This window comes from Neltuma alba, unplaced genomic scaffold (assembly GCF_004799145.2).
Source record: "Neltuma alba isolate B1F8T4 unplaced genomic scaffold, ASM479914v2 tig00011680_pilon, whole genome shotgun sequence".
Lineage (NCBI taxonomy): Eukaryota > Viridiplantae > Streptophyta > Magnoliopsida > Fabales > Fabaceae > Neltuma > Neltuma alba.
In genome coordinates this window covers 59,610-76,494 of record NW_021636319.1, presented here as the reverse complement: position 1 = coordinate 76,494, position 16,885 = coordinate 59,610, and the positions used below count along the sequence as shown (strand labels likewise).

Genomic DNA, 16,885 nt, shown 5'->3' with positions numbered 1-16,885 from the left:
AGTGGTTGGCGATGCCACTGACCGCTGGAAAATGGATGAACATGGATTAGAGGGAAAGACGTGGAGGAGTGGTCGGTGTTTTTGTTGGCAGTTGTTACCTTATTCATGCCAACCCCTTTAATTTGTCTGACGATGGGTTCAATTTGGAGCCACTGTCCTCAGGTCGCTGTGCAAACTCTGTATTCCTCCTATGTGCGGCCAATTCTTCATTCAAGTTCTTGTTTATAGATATTAGTTTTAAAAGTAGTAGTATATATGTAGCTGCGTGCGGATATTATTTATCATGAAATTAGTGTACGTGTGGTTGTGTTTTTTTTTTTAACTGGTATACACACACACACACACACATGTCATCTGGTTCATAGAAATTTTTACCTTAGGACTAAGTATATAAACCAGGAAAACTATTAAATAATCCATCTTACGTAATAATATTCTACCATATAAGCTACCCTTATTTTTCTGGGTTATATTAAACTACCCTTTATAATCTTTAAGCATTCATTCGTCCGTGTTAACAGAGAAGTATTTCAAAACGCTGGTTTTAGTGAAATGGAGGAGAGGAGTGACTGATGACGCTACCCTCGGCGCTATTTATCGTTCGGAGTTGGTAACGAACTAACGATCTTCTGACTTGGGATATCCATGGTTCGGTTGTCGTACGTATTCCCACCGAGGAAAATGAAATTGTGTTTGCTTGCAGAGCAAATGGTGGCAAGATTAGTGGCAAACTGTTTATTACCCATCTCTCAACCATAAAACTGCACACACTATAAAAGGGACTTTCCTGGAGAATTAAGACAGGTTACTTAGGAAGCGGACAAATTAGACAATGAGCAACGTAATTGCACAGCAAAGAAGTCGCTTAATAGATGAGGAATGGCTATCATTTGTTGGACTGGGACTTGTTGGCATATCTCAGCCGATCATATTCCGCACAGGACGAGAAAATAGATATCGGGAATTAACAAGAAAGGAAGCCTGATGCCCGTGTATGTGCTCGCAAACGTAACAGAGAGCCCCAATCCCCGATTCATGCATTCTCTCCGATAAAAGAAGTAAGCCTCAAGTTCGCAGAAAATGATGAGTGAGGCAGTGAGAAAGAGTTTGACGAGACAAGACAAAAAACAAAAGATTAAAATTTGATATGCTTTTTATTTTTTTAATATATGGAAAGGGGGACATATGATGGATTGTTGTTTACAAAAACTTGATAGGCGGTAGGCAACGCAAAATCATAGAGACGCCAGAAAATATATACTGAATGAAAGGAGTGATGAATAATTGAACATTATTAGGTACTGCTAGTAGATGCATATGATTCCCCGCCGAGATAGCAGGAAAAAAGGTAATCAGGAGAAATTAAAGGGGCAGAAAAAGAGATCTAAAACATAATGATACGCTAAGCAGAAAACAAAAGAGAATTGAAAGATGATGATGAAGGCGGTAAACGACGAAGCGGATTGGGAGGGAAGGCGACACGTGAATCCTTGGGTGGGCCACTCCCAATGATGTATTGTTCCCCCACACCCTCCCCTGCCCTTTTTCTCGGCCCAAAATTAATCCCATCCAGCACTCTGGAGATTTTTAAATGCAGTGTACAGTATTTTCTTATCCTCAAATTCTCTTCCTATTAATTATCAGTTTACGAAACTTCAAGTAATTATTCACAATTTTGGAAGAAGAGGGCGGCCAGCTTCCCCGGCGGTGGTGATGCGCAGAGGTGGATGGTGGCAGGGAAGACGATGAGTGGAGAGGATGGAAGGAGAGGGAGGGTGGGTGGTGCAAGCAACATTATGGTTCAAAACCAGATGGGCAGGAGGTGGGATTGGCATCAGCGAAAATCATATAGATGGCATCGGAGAATACGGGTCTCTCAAGAGCCTGTTATTAGTAATGGGTCAATGTTTTACTCTATATTATAGTTCTGTGGGCCCATTAAGGACCCAAAAACTACTAGAACAAAAACGTGCGAATTGCGAACCCTGTCCCTGGAATCTTCACAATGACAGAAGAAACTACTTGGGCCTTAGAAGTTTTCCGCGTCATCCATTTTCCCGGGATCATTTCTCTGGTAAATAAAAATCTATTTCAAAAGGAACCAATTTACGTTGACATTAGTAAAGGTAGAATTTAAAACTTATTTGCTTCTATTTCCCATTTTTATATTATTAAAATAATTTTATGAATTAATTTTTCAGAACGAAGTTTGAAAAAATAAAATAATTTATCTGAGTCATTGTTCTGAAAAAATATGTAAAGTGATGAGAAGAGTGAAAGAATATTCTCCGCCATTTTTCTAATTTTGTAAAACAAAAGGTAACCTTCCATTAAAAAGACATTCCAGAACTTTGATTAAAAAGGGAAAAATAATTTTTTTTAAAAAAATTCAGAACACAGTGGAAGAAAAACCAAATTTTCAAATAGTTATATATGTGTGTATTAAAAATTTGCTTTAAAAACTAAGAAACAAAAAACTGGACCAGATATTAAACCGGTTGAGGTAGTAGTTTAAGAGTCAGTTAGTCGGACCAGATCAACTCGGGGTCCCACCCATTATATTAAAATAATATAATATAATTAAAAATAACAAAGTATAGCAACATTAACAATCACTAATAACAAAATATAAGAAAATATGACAATAATTTGATTGTAATAATCACAAAGTATAACAATATTGATAATTTTGATCTTTATGATTCATCATTAATTAAAATTAATAATTATTATTACCAAAATTATCATTAAAATTTATTTAAATCTATAGGGGCTGATAAATTAGGAGCTGCATGAGAAAAGATAGGACTAATAACAACCTAATCATTCAAACCAGTTTATTACCGGTTTTCACCAGTTTACACCGGTTTGACCGGTTCTCTACCGTTCAACTCCCTCCTGATTTAGTATCCAAACCAAACCGGTCCCTTGATTGATTCACTGGTTTACCAGTTGAACCGGTCGGTCTAAACCAGATTTTTGTTCACCGTTAAAAACCACGTCATGCTATATAGTGTCCGGTTTTATATATTTCTCTCTAACTCAGGAATACGTAAACTACGAGTGGAGTGTGAAGCTCAGTATCCGCCTTTACAACTCGGAGGAATACATAATGAGTGGAGTGTGAAGCTCATTACACGCAATTATGAAGAGGCCCCGTGTGAAGTGAGAGCACTGCTTCTTTTTTATGTCAAGGAGCTCCAGTCCCTCCCCATGTACCCTTCGTCCGTCAGTTTCTAGGATTCAGCACGTTGTGTTTTACAGAAGAAGAAGAAGAAAGAAATATCTCTTGAATGTTGAATCTTGTTTCAGCGTCTCTGACAAAGTGTTGAAGAGCCAAAGAAAACGTAACCTAATCCTTTCTTTACAGACCAAGTGTTTTAAACATTTCTAGAGGGCGCTTTTCTCTCCTGACAGATACCTGTCTGATGTATCATATCTTCTCAAGAGTAGGAGACATTGATCATGCCATCATACCTACAAAGTAAAAACATCTTCAGCACAATACGATGAGAAGGCAGGGCTGAGAGAACCCAGGAAACTCACCCCTTAGTTGGGTTTTGCAGCAGAGAACATCACAAAAGGCCCATTTCTTATGCACGAAAATCTGACCAGCCCACACCCTGTGCAGAGATCTTCAAGTTCACGTTCAGACAGAGTGATGAAGCTGCCTGATACTTGCCTTATATTCTACAACAAGAAACACATTGCCTCGTCAAATCTGATATCCCATAATAACATTCTATATCAAAACCAAAACACGTTAACGCATCGTCTTCTCTTTATAGGGATATAAACTTATGATTCACAACCATGTACAAGATCAGAAGGAAGCTGCAGAGCATCTAAATAAACGGATGCATAGGACCAGAAGAAAAAAGTCAGAGGATCGAGAGTATGAAAATGCTACAAAAACAACAGAACATATTCAAGTACATCGTTCACACCCAGTTTATCAATTATGATGGGACATGTAAAATTTGTTGGGTTTGAAACACAGTTAATTGCCCCAAGGTAAACAAATTATATACCTGACGTAGTTCACGTAAAAATGGGACAAAAGAAAAAGGGCCGTCGAGTATATAAGTAGTTGCAACAAAGACCCCTCCAGGTCGCAAAACTCGACTAATTTCAGCCACCTGAAAAATGGATTACCAAAATCATGCTGTAAGTGGGGTGTATAGATACAGGCTGCATGGCCCGCGCATCAGCTATTACAAGTGTCAAACAAACTGACATGTTGTTTATATCTAAAATGTTGCAATTACTCCTCCAGGAGAAATCCCCTTTTTAAATCAGATAGCAAGTATATCCTGAACAAGTGAGACCCTTTCCTATGATGTTCTAAGGAATAGTTATCTTACAGCTGCTGATGGTGAAGGCCAACAGTGAATAGCTGCACCAGCGTGCACAGCATCAACAGAACTAGAAACAAAGGGAAGCCTAGATATATCCGCTCTGATCAAGATGAAGTTCCTAAAAACAAAATATTAATGAGATATGACTGAAATAAAAATGAAAGATTTAATTAAGAAGTGGTCCCTCAAAAATGGGTAATCCGTCAATTCACAGGTAAATGGTATGGACTCTGAATAGTTATAAATATAAACTGTGTACCCTTTTGGAAAATTCTCCTCCTGCTTAGTGAACTCATAGCATTGCTGCAACATGTTTTCAGAGAAATCTAGAGCAGCTACAGAAGAAAACAATCCGCTTTTCGCAAATAATCTTGAAAATAATCCACTCGCACAGCTTGCATCAATGATGTTTCCACCAAAGACTGGCTTCAAGAAATCCTTCATAAGTTCAAACTGCAGAACAAATCAATTGAACGATTTCAAGGGAAGTGCACTTGAAAGTCCACAAGTACAAGATATTCTAATAATGCTTCAGGAGTACAAACGATTTAAGAAATAAATCCATTGGCATTTCAGAATTTCATCGCATATTTTACACACAACATCTGAATTTGTATCTCTCCCGTCACACGTCAATGAGCTCTATGAATGCCAATATGGGGTCATAAGGACTAAGACATCTTTCTGGCATTTCCAGATTAGCTTTTGAAAATATCTTGGTGAACCAATATAAACTGCTGCATAAGTAGCACGCAAATCGATTGAGTAATTTCTAGTATGAAACGCCCGTATCTTGCTGCCTACCTTGACAGTTTCTAGTGCTCCTTCAAAGGGACCAGGCTTAACAGTCAAAACTGGAAATTTATTTACAATTAATCTTTTTTCCAGTTGGAAGGCAGCATATTCAATATTAGTATTAAAAAAACAGGATCAACCAAGAGGATATATGCTTAAGGAAGAAAGACCTATTCACCTCTTTCTCAGGACCTGGGAAACCACCCCATACAGAGAAAGTTTGACGCCAACCCCTCTCATATAGAAATGATACCAGTGGCAGCCTGATACAATGAACAACTTGTGTGCATCAGCGATGCAAGCTAGTTTCGTGGTCAGTGCTTCACAAGAACAACCTCTTTGATAATTAAATTCTACTTTAATACTATTCTGACAAGGCAACCCTTTTATCTGAATACTTGGGTCAAACTTTGCCAACTAACGGGGAGAATTAAAATTAGGTCAGCTGAAGGATACGATCTCACATTTCCAGTTTATTTTCCCCCTACTACCAAACAGTCCTGACTCCTAAACATGCCCGATTGGAAATCAAAGGTTCCACCGATAAAAATAAATGAGGAAAAACAAACAGGCTTCCATGCCTGAAAAGCTCCGTGGAAGCTGGCATTGGTTCCCCATAACTCTTAGCCCCACTTGCCGTCGTTAGATCAAGATATGCTTCCCTCCCTGCATATGTCTTCTTGCACGTGCTACATTGCAAGCTAGATCCAGGGATAGCATCTCTGTATTGAACGACCCATGAAGAAATCGAAACCAGTTAGCTATCCATGTCATAACTATTTATATACTAAAAGTCTCTAATCACAGCCACAGATTCACACATAAAGTCACACGCAAATAAGAAAGCTTGCAGAAAAGAAAAGTTGCTGCATCCAGTAGGCGGGCAATAGTTTCACAAGTCAGAGATTACTTAAACAAATCAACTCACATGGAGAAAGCAGGATCACCAGTCCACGTCAGGGAGTCGTAACATATGGGACAAGCCAATAAGTTCTTGCTCCGGTTAGCTTCCTTATCAAGTTTCACGGCATCCTAAACACCAATTAGGCCGAGAAATAACAATCAAGGTGACGTGGGACGAAGAGAAATCACTCAAGAACCGACGAATTTAATCAACAGGTACTATGCATTCATTTTGTACCCAATGTTACAGCCAGGACTAACGTACGCAACACGAAGGGCCTCCGATTTCGTCTAGTACTTTAATGCTCTAAAACCCCTATGACCCTATTGCTGCGGCATTTGCTTTCGGTTCATCTCTTTCTAATTTCTACAGCACTCACTCCATCCAAAAAGAAAAGGACTAGCAGATTTTGATACTTTCCAAAAAAAAATAAAAATCAGCGTCTTTATTCCCTTAATTATTCAATTGAAGCCTACCAGACCCAATAAATATATAGGTGATGTATATTATTGTAATTGGCTAGAAATAAGAGGAAGAAGAAGCATTACGGTGGATTTGGGGTCAAGAAAGGCCTGGGAAGATGCAGAGGAAGCGCGTCTAAAGAGGCGGGTAGAATGGCGTAAGGAACACAAGTAGGAGCTGCGGAGTTGAGTCGTAGGGGTATAAACACAGAACAGGTTATTGATGATTGCTACCGCCATTGGCAGCTATGTGAAAGAGGAATCTCGTCTCCGCTTTTTCCACACTCCGAGGTTGTGGGTGGCGGGAGGGAGAGGGTGGTGTTGCTCTTATAGTTCTTGTTAGTGTTCGTGCCAGATTCTCAACGGCGAACGTGTGCCCCATTGTCACCCCAAATTGTTCCCTTTGCGCTTATGGCTGTGGTCAGCATGGCTCACTGAGCTGGCCATTTTCTGACAATTTTGATTCCATCTGATTTTCTCATTGGGCATTCATCAATCCTTGGGGGGTGGAGGCGTTGTTTTCATATATTTATCTTGAATTTTGTAAAATCATCTTTTAAAAACCTAATCCAAATACAATGAAATGGATAGGTTTGCATTAACGGGTGAATGATAATTTTTTTTCCTTCTTCCAATTGACGTATGATAATGTATCGAGCGAGGGAGAAATAAAATTTTTTGCCCAAGAAAAAAAAAAGAAATAAAAAGGTATATGTTAGGTGGCAAAAAAAGAATATGTAAATGTTAACTTTACATAACTAAATGGCACTACTATTGCGGATTTGCATTCAGAATTATTTAACACCATATACTCACACACACACACACATTCATTTAGTGCCAGGGAGTCGTATAATTTTTTCAGGAAAAGGTATATATTTAATATTTTAACTTTCTAGAAGTAAAAGATTTCATTTTGATTTTTTAATTTAAATTTTTTTAACCATAGAATGATTATTCTTTTTTTTTTTTATAACAAAATTTTAGGAAAGGGGTTAGGCTCACCTACTATATAAGGGCAAGACACCTAATACTTGATTTACTGGGACCTGTCCTCACGAGCATAGAAGCATGACAAGCAAGCTCTTTTTTTTGACTCGATAGGTAGGAATCTCCTAACTTCATTGCATTGCAGTGATGCCTCCCCCAACACCGTGATTGAAATCACAACAAAATGACATTTCCCAGGATCAAACCCTCTTTTTGGTGAGAAAGTCTGATCCTTTTACCAGCTAAACCCACAAACAAGGGGTATAAAATGATTATTCTTAAATGATAATTTTGTTATAATAATTATGATTGTTAAAATTAAGCATAACACAACAGCATTTGAAAATATTTCATCAACATTTAAAATTTTAATATAATCATTTTTTATTTACAATTTTTACGTTAAAGGATTAAAATTATGCTTTTTAAAATTAAATATTCAAAAAGATTAAATTAAAACCTTATACAAAATTAAAAAATATATTTTAATTTTTCTTATTATGCATATACGTGCATACATTCCAGAGAACTTCTAATTGCTTAGAGTTCGATTGGCAAGCAAGAGAGGCGTTAAACTTCCTAAAAACCCTATAAATTTTCATGTTATTTTATAAATTATAATGTCTTCTTCAAATATGTTAACCCCTTCGATAGGTTTTTAATATTATTAAATAAAAAAATGAAATTTACGAAGTATTTAATGTTAAAAATAACATATATATTTGCAAATAATTTTGGAAACCCAGAAAATGAAAAAAATAAAATCAAGATAATTAATTAAATAAAATAACCCCTTTAAGTAGTTTTGAGAGACCGACATAATAAAATGATGCAGCTTTTGAGTTGGCGTTGCATTTTCTTAAAATTTGTTCTAGTTGAAATTCTGGAACCAGCTTCCAACAGCTGCCCGTCTAGCTCAGTCGGTAGAGCGCAAGGCTCTTAACCTTGTGGTCGTGGGTTCGAGCCCCACGGTGGGCGCTTTTAAAATATTTATACTTCTACTTTGCTATTTTAGTTCTACTTCTACAGTAATCGAAATCCAATAGCATAAATGGTCGAATTTATTGTTTGGCCCTTTCTATTGTCTCGCTGGCTTTTCATTTTTTTTAGTTGGTACTCCCTCGGTTCTTATTATATAGCATCTTTTAAAAGTAATTTTTATCTTAATTGATAAGGTGGACATATAAATTCCGCCAAGTTGTCTTCTACTTTTCTTGCTATTAACAAGTATGGTGGAATTAGAATTTATTGTTTGTCAAACGCGATTTTTTCTCTCATTATGGCTTATTTGAAATAGTATTCAAAAGCATTTATAAGCACATTTTACGTAAATTAAGGTAAAATTCGTTTCATATATTTATCTCGTAATTCATAAGTTATGATTAAAAAATTACTTATAGGTTATTTTAAATAAAGCTTATATCCTTTTCTAACAGAGAGAGAGAGAGAGAGAGGAACCATCAAGAGACGATGCGGCAAGCGTGAGAATAAAAACAAATATTAACAGGGCCTAGCAACAAAGAACAAGAGAAGGGAGGGTCCAAATTTTGAAAATAGGAGGGTGCGAGTCACGAGGAACAAATGAGAAAAAGTTCAAGAGAGGCGGGTAATGTGAAAATATTGTAAAAATGATAGTCATCCAATCATTAATATAGATTTAATTGTTGAATTAATATTAATCATAAATATAAGATATAATTTTTATATTTACTATTTTTTTCTAAATTATCTCTATTAGTACTCTTTCAGTCATAATAAAATAGGAGACGGAGTTAAGATGCTAAAGAAAAGAATTATAATGTTTTGAGAAAAAAACATGTCACGTTTTTTATAATTAACTAATTTACCTAACTTTTTAAATCTAATCAAATTAATTAAATAAGTCTTACATTAAATATCGGAAGAGTACTTCAGAATTATTATTTAAAAAAACAGCATGTAAACTGGTATGTAAGATTTTAAAAGTGACTTTACAGTAATATATGAAGTAAATATATTGAGGAGTTTGTTTCGATTTATGAAAAATATTTTTTAAAAAACACTTCTGAAAATATCCAAACACCCCATTAATTTATTGAGTTGGAATATTTTGATGGGTCAGAATATTATGAGGTGAGAGTACTGAAGAATATATGGAATATAGGACCATAGGTGGCAGCATATATGTACCTATATATACATACATACATACATACATATATATATATATATATATTCGTAGCTCCAATGAGACCAGGTTGATGACGGATACGAAGTGCAGGTCCATTCCCAATTGGCGTTGTGGTGCTTGTTAAGCAATGGCCATCATGGCAGTGGCAGTTGAACGGCAACTTGTCACGTTATTTAGTGGAGGGGTAGAGATGGTAAGGGAAAGATCAAGCATCTCGAAAACCTAGTACAACATTAAGGGTATGTTTGGATTGGCGTTCGACAAAACTAACTTATAGTCTAACTGACTTTTATAACTGAAATTAAAGTAAAAGTCAGTTAGTGTAATATGATTTATGTTTGGATAGGTGTTTATAAAAAGTCAGTTGAAAAAGTTAAAAGTTGTTTGGATAATTAATAGAAAAGTTAGTTTAGTTGTAAATGACTGAAAAGGGCATGGATTTTATTGAATAGTAGTGTTTGAAATTTAATATTTTTAATGTGATAATAGTTTAAAAAATACATAAAATTATTATGATAAAATATAAATATTTTATTTGTGAGATTATAAAATAAAAATATTTGTTATGGAGGAAAATTTGAAAACACATTGTAGATAATTAATTAAATATACATAATGGATAAACAAGAATATAAATTAAAATTTATTTGGTCTCTAATTAAAGTAAACGAAATCACATGACTAATTAGATCGTAAGCTTTGCATAATTTTCCCATAAGTCAGTTAGAAAAGTTGATTCAGATTACGTTGGATAAGTCAGTTAGAAAAGTTACTTTTTTCCAAGTCAGTTAGAAAAGTTACTTTTTCTCATAAGTCAGTTGGAAAAGGAGTCCCATCCAAACAATCTTCTAAGCTGCAATAAGCCACTAACCTCAGTTTCACGCTTTTCCGTGTGCTTTTGGCTTCTCCAACTGCAATCCAAACATAGCCTAACTTTATGGCATCTTCGCAATAAACCCCCCACCCCCACATTGTTAGATAGTTGGGTGTGTTTCAAGTCAGGTTCCCATACACGTTTATGGGGCATCTTACTATACTACTCTTCCGGTCTTTAATATATGATCTAATTATTGAGTTGGTTTTAGTGCTAAATATAAGACTTATTTATCATATTTATCAGTTTTCTCTAAATTATCCTTTTAGATACTCTCTCAAATATAATCAAGTAAAAAAGGGAGATGAGGTATTAATAAAGATGATTATGGTGTTTTAGGAAAAATGTGTCACATTTCTTATAATTAACTAACTTACCTAACTTCTTAATTTAATCAAATTAGTTAAATGAGTTTTATATTAAGGACTGAAAGAGTATTTTCTTTTGCTTCTGCCTTTTTGGTCCACTTCTCCCCATTTTCAAATTCTTCTCACCTACACCCCATAGTTACTTCCTCCGAATCACTATACAGTAGACTCTACGTTTCTCTATCTAGGCATATAAGAATTTGCAGTTTGAGAAACAAGCTGCTAAAATTAGGATTTTATTTTTCGTGCGCTATTCCTGCATTTGGAATGATCAACAATACGCTTTGCCAACCCCCCGGCCCGGGGGGGGGGGGGGAGCAACACAGTTGGATGAATTGCTTGCCCAATTGTCATTTCAAAGATCCACAAGATTCTCGTCTAAGCACGATTATTTATTTTTTAAATTAATAAAAATTCAATCATAGTCAAAAGTGATTTAGGTGGATCACAATATAATAAACTAAGGGGATTTAGGTGACAGAGAAATTGAATAGATAGTTACATGATGGCTTATATTGGCCATGCTTGAAGATGACCGTTATTATTGACAGTTTTTTTTTTTGGATAAAGTTTTTGGCCGGTTTCTTTGGTAAGTTTCTCCTTGAGAAATAGTCTTTTTTGGTAATCAATCAGTAAAAACTAGTGGTATTACGGTTTACCAAAAAGGCAATACCTTCCTTTTTGGGCAAGGAAATAACTTTGAAATTTCATTAGTTTTATAAGACTGTTATTGTGACTTTTGGTCGGAAGGTTTTGGACAAAAAAAGAGGAAATGGATAAGAAATTACGTTTGGTTAGAAAAAAAATGGAGGGAGGTGAGGAGAAAAAAAATTGTCTTTAAGTGTTTCCTTCTTCTTGTTGTGCTCTCCTCCAAATTTAAGATTTTTTTTTAAAGAATAGGAAAATATTATATTTCATCTTGACTAAATTATCTATATCAATGTTAAAATATTCTAATTTTATCCCTTTCAATAAAAAAAATTGTTTTTTTAACTCTTTCAGCCGCTATTCTTTTTAAATTTTAAGTTTATCATTTTCAGTAAAAAAAAATTTTAAATAATATTTGATAATGATGATATACTATTTATCGTTATTGTACTATTTCTTCTCAATATAATATAACAAATATGTAATTTTTATGATATGTATATTTGATAACAATAATATAATATTTTTTATGATATGTATATATTTTATAGATATATAAATATTTTATGCATGTGAAATAAATTTTTTTAATTCATAAAATAGAAAATAATAATTTTAATTAAAAATAAAATAAAATAAAATAATAAAATAATAATAACATATTTGTCAACTTATAATTATTTACTTCCTCTCTCCTCCAGAGCCAAACAATAAACCTTTTTTTTTTCCTTCAAACCAAACAATACTTATAACTTCCTCTCACTTTCACTTCGCTTCTCTTCTTCCCACTGTATCAGACAAAGCCTCATATTCGCAACAAAAGTTCCAAAAAAATTCGAATTTTCCGTAATCAATGCCAACAAGCAGCCATTCCGGATGTTTTAACGGATAATTTCATTGTAACGTGACATTCCAGCGCATTCGCACAATTGACGGTTTCACGCCATCATCTACTAACTTCTCTAATGACGATAATGCCCTTTTCAGAGACCTCACCCCTTTGGCAAGTGATTTTTCTTGAGAGAATTACAATCAGCTCCAAAAATATATATCATAACGAATAGGTCAATTGACCCTTTTTCTCTATAGACCAGATAATCCTTCTTTGAGCAATATACTTTTAGCATTTATTTTAGAATGAAACATTAATTATAAACAACTCTTACTTCAATCTCCAAAATAATTGGGTCATATTAGGACTAATATAATTATAAATAAGCCTAAAAAATTATCATTTCATACTTTAAAACCTATTATTACAGACTTTTTAAATTGTTATTGGGACTTTATAATAATTATTTTTTGTTGGGATCTTACTGTAATTATTCTTTTTTCTTTTTCAAGTCTGAAACAGAAAGAAGAAAGGGATGAGAATGCTTTTTTGAGTGATACTTAGGGGTGTTTCGATAAAACTAAATCACGGTTTGGAGAATAGCTTTTTGAGAATAAATTTTGTAAAAAAGTGATTATAATAAAGTGAGAATATTTAGATAATTATTATCAGAAGTACTTTTATATGCACAAATTACTAAAAAAGCATAAGTTAATATGATAATTACATAAAATATAGATTTTATAATATATTTTAATTTGAAGGAATAAAATTGTTAATAATATATTTTTTACCAAAAAAATTAATAATAAATAAGATAATGTAATTAGTAAATAATTAATATGTGTATATATATTTATAAGATATAAAATTAAATATGTTTATAGAAAAATAATTGAGGGGTGTTAAAGTTATATTACTGTTAGGATCTACTCTAACAAGTACAATTATACTCTCTAATTTGAACCAGAAGCTGAATGGATTCAGTTTTTTTGAAATAATAATTTTAAGCCTAAAACCGTGGTTTGTTGATTTTTCTCTTTATTTGACAAATTTTTTACCCAAACCATCTTAAAACCATGGTTTTAGATATTTGCCAAACAGAACTTAATGCTAATGCATCCAAGTCCCCAGTTAAAATGCATTTCTCTAGTATTCATTTTGCTGAGATTTTTTTCCCTGCACATCCTTTATTCATTTAGACCAACAATTTTCTCTTTTTAGCCCATACAGCCTTTACTCATTCAAGACTTTTAGAGATAATGACGTCTCTGCGCAAAATATTTTCAGAATTTGGGGGAAAGGCGGCAGTAAAGGAGACAGGTAGCTCGAAATATAATTATTAATAATTGCATAAAATGATTTATAGTTTCAAAATTGAGCTGGCCGGAGCATCAGAGTTGAAAGGGGTAAAAGAGTAATTGAGTAGCTCTTCTAAAACCGGCATGTGGCGGTCCAGCCGGTGCACATGCTTGCCATTAACAAAGAGGGGAAAAAAGGGGCATACAGCGGGGGCGGTGTGAGATTCAAAATTGAGAGAGAGAGAGAGAGAGAGCATAAATGATCAACGAATTTTTAGGGGGAAAAATTAAAGGAGAGACAGGGGAGGTCTACAATATATATATATATATATATATGTATATATATTGTGGAGGGTGGCCTTGGCTTAAAGTTCAGACCAGGAGAGTAGCTTCTACTGCTGCTTCTATATCCTCCTTGGTCCTCTTGTACTCCACCTTCATTCATTCTGCGTCCTTCAAAGCCAAGAACTAAAAGCAACCAATCCAATCCAGAAATAAATAAACAAACTGCTGCAATTTTTGAGATCCGCAGTTCATCGTCGTCACCTCCGCCCATTCCATTTTCATCTTTCCGTCTGCAAGCCGAGATATACGCGTCCGCCCCCAGAAATAGGGACGGTTCGCCTCCTTTTGTCATCAGTATATATTTTTTAAAATTTTAAATTTAAATGCGGGTTTGTCTTTAGGTGATTACTGAGGAGTAATCACTGTTTGGGCTTATTCGTTTCCTCTGTCGTCATCTCTCATATTGGAACTCAATCTTTGGTGAATTACTGTTGACCACCAATGGAGAGAACCACCCCGGTTAGGAAGCCTCACACTTCCACCGCAGATCTGCTTACTTGGTCCGAAACTCCACCTCCTGATTCTCCTGCTCCTGGCTCTGCCACTGTTCGTTCTCACCAGGTACTCCATATTCTATTCACTGCTCTCAATCCTGTTCCTCCTTAATTTGGTTTCTGCAACTTTGCTTCTTTCTTTTCTATTTACTATCGGTGGGAAATTTTATCAACAATCGTCTTTTCTGTTGGATGTTAGCCGTCGGATGGGATCAGTAAGGTGGTGTTTGGGGGTCAGGTGACGGACGAAGAAGTCGAGAACTTAAACAAACGGTGAGATCTATGTGCGCTGCTTCTTATCTACTTTGAGATTAAGTTCGAATGATCAGTTAAATTGTTCGTGGACCTGATTCTACCATGTTTTCTGTCTGATCTGCAAACTAAATCTTGATTGAAAGAGCTAATATGCCTAGGATACCGGAAACAGCTTCATTTGTTCCTTTATTTTATTATTATTTATATTTGTTACAACTTCCATTTAAGGTATGGTGATGTGGGTTGCGAGTACTAAAACAAGTAGGAAATGAATGCAAAATCGATTATTGAATCACATTAACTAATAGTTTCCCCTTCTTATCAATCATGAACCAATGCGTTTTTTGCTTTGTGTGTATTTATTTTATGGCATCTGAAATTGGTTTGCCATGCAATTTTCAGAAAGCCTTGTTCAGAGTATAAAATGAAGGAGATCACTGGCAGTGGGATCTTTGCAGCCAAAGGAGATGACGACACACTAGAACCCGGCAGTGCCAACCCCACTCCGAACAAAACTGGACTGCGCATGTATCAGGTACCAATTGTTATGTAAGAACAATCAGATTTCAATATTTTGTATTGGATTTTTGCTGACTCATATTCCCATTGTTGATTTCTGGAAATTGGCAGCAAGCAATTGCTGGAATCAGTCATATCTCCTTTGGTGAGGAAGAGAGCATTTCTCCCAAAAAGCCCACTACTTTGCCTGAGGTGGCCAAGCAGCGTGAGCTGAGTGGAACCTTGGAAAGTGAATCAGACTCTAAGAAGAAGCAGCTTTCTGATGCAAAGTGCAAGGAGCTGAGTGGCCATAACATATTTGCTTCTCCACCTGAAATTAAACCCCGGCCTGTGACTCCTCGCATTATGGAATTGAAAGGAAGCATAAGCATTGGAGAACCTGCTACACTTCCTGTATGGATTACTTTATGTTGCTAATCTGAATTATATAATCGCACTTTTAAGACTAGATGACATAATTCTTCTCTGTCTGCACGATATGACACATATCAGTTGAGCATACTTGTGAACTGCAGAGTAGCGATACTGTTTTGTGCTTCAAGCGTGTGGGAATGTTGTTATGTTGTATCTGTGTGCTTAATGTTTCTTTCAGTCAAATAACAAATTGCTCGTAACCTGAATCTACAGGCTGATGGAGACGAAGACAATGAATCAATTAACAAGACGGCAAAGAAGATTTATAACCAGAAATTTAATGATCTTTCCGGAAATGACATCTTCAAGGGTGATGCGCCCCCATCATCTGCCGAGAAGCCACTCAGCGTAGCTAAACTGCGAGAAATGAGTGGCAGTAACATCTTTGCTGATGGAAAGGTAGAGTCCAGAGACTACCTAGGCGGCATTAGGAAGCCACCTGGGGGGGAGAGCAGCATTGCCTTGGTATAGCCTGTTAGGTCTAACTGTGTTATGGCTACTGTTTTTTGGTTATTGTTACTGGGGATGCGTTATGATATTATTTGACCTTACTTTTGGGATCTGGGACTCGACTGTTTTAGGCTTCTTGATGTCTTGGCCAAAAGGAACTATTTACTTAATGAAGTGATTTGGGCTGTGTATCTTTTTTTAACCTAATGTCCATCTGCTGCATTCATAGTTTTGAATGTGCGGTTCCTCGGATGAGCATACTCTAGCTGCTTGTGTTAATGCACCAACAATTGATTTGGTTCTGGGGGATGAAGTCCCATCACGGTTTAAAAAATACAGCAAATTCCTTTCCCAAACTGAAAAAGCTTGGGGTAAAAGGAAAAGGGAGATAAGCTTCTTGCTACATGTAAACAGATAGAACAAAACATAGTCGGCATTATGGATGAGCACATACTGCGGGGGCTGTGATTGGAGAAATAGGTATCTGCGTAATGGCTACTTGTAAGAACAACGGCCAAGATAGGCCTCAATGTTGAAAGATTCATATGCATCTATAACTATGGTTATATCAATACCTATATGGTTAAAAATTTATAATGAGTTATAAGTTGAGTAATAAATTTGTTATTCATGCCCCCCTGAGAACGCATGAGGGTCCACCTGAATTGGTATGTGCTATTAGATTGATGGCTAATACGCTTGAATCA

At 35.5% G+C, this 16,885-nt stretch overlaps 2 protein-coding genes and 1 non-coding gene across 6 annotated transcripts; 2 read left to right on the top strand and 1 right to left on the bottom strand.

Moving 5' to 3' along the window:
• Window positions 1-3,024: 3,024 nt before the first annotated feature.
• Window positions 3,025-6,886, bottom strand: LOC114716568 (uncharacterized methyltransferase At1g78140, chloroplastic). Of its 4 annotated transcripts, none has more exons than XM_028901590.1 (8): window positions 6,606-6,886; window positions 6,082-6,185; window positions 5,735-5,875; window positions 5,332-5,416; window positions 4,618-4,811; window positions 4,365-4,476; window positions 4,032-4,139; window positions 3,025-3,690 (listed from the first exon to the last, which is right to left on the bottom strand). In XM_028901590.1, exons 1-8 carry the CDS (start codon window positions 6,756-6,758, stop codon window positions 3,550-3,552), a joined length of 1,038 nt encoding a protein of 345 aa, XP_028757423.1. In that variant the 5' UTR covers window positions 6,759-6,886; the 3' UTR covers window positions 3,025-3,549. The 4 variants fall into 4 exon arrangements, with proteins under 4 accessions (XP_028757423.1, XP_028757421.1, XP_028757422.1 ...); XM_028901588.1 differs by lacking the exon at window positions 5,735-5,875 and having other exon boundaries at window positions 3,025-3,477; window positions 3,547-3,690; window positions 6,606-6,884; XM_028901589.1 differs by lacking the exon at window positions 5,735-5,875 and having other exon boundaries at window positions 4,365-4,458.
• Window positions 6,887-8,413: 1,527 nt separating this feature from the next.
• On the top strand, window positions 8,414-8,486 carry TRNAK-CUU (transfer RNA lysine (anticodon CUU)). The gene has a single exon. It is a non-coding gene; the product is annotated as a tRNA-Lys (tRNA).
• Window positions 8,487-14,462: 5,976 nt separating this feature from the next.
• On the top strand, window positions 14,463-16,225 carry LOC114716571 (uncharacterized). The gene is made up of 5 exons (XM_028901592.1): window positions 14,463-14,607; window positions 14,740-14,813; window positions 15,198-15,330; window positions 15,426-15,707; window positions 15,942-16,225. Exons 1-5 carry the CDS (start codon window positions 14,488-14,490, stop codon window positions 16,197-16,199), a joined length of 867 nt encoding a protein of 288 aa, XP_028757425.1. The 5' UTR covers window positions 14,463-14,487; the 3' UTR covers window positions 16,200-16,225.
• Window positions 16,226-16,885: the final 660 nt, after the last annotated feature.

Coding starts and splice junctions, on each gene's coding strand:
- LOC114716568 (XM_028901590.1), bottom strand. CDS start 6,758: ATGGCGGTAGCAATCATCAATAACCTGTTCTGTGTTTATACCCCTACG. Junction 5,417..5,734: donor GCTTCCACGGAGCTTTTCAG/GCATGGAAGCCT, acceptor TCATTGTATCAG/GCTGCCACTGGTATCATTTC. Junction 4,477..4,617: donor GAGGAGAATTTTCCAAAAGG/GTACACAGTTTA, acceptor TTTTGTTTTTAG/GAACTTCATCTTGATCAGAG.
- LOC114716571 (XM_028901592.1), top strand. CDS start 14,488: ATGGAGAGAACCACCCCGGTTAGGAAGCCTCACACTTCCACCGCAGAT. Junction 15,331..15,425: donor CTGGACTGCGCATGTATCAG/GTACCAATTGTT, acceptor GGAAATTGGCAG/CAAGCAATTGCTGGAATCAG. Junction 15,708..15,941: donor GAGAACCTGCTACACTTCCT/GTATGGATTACT, acceptor CTGAATCTACAG/GCTGATGGAGACGAAGACAA.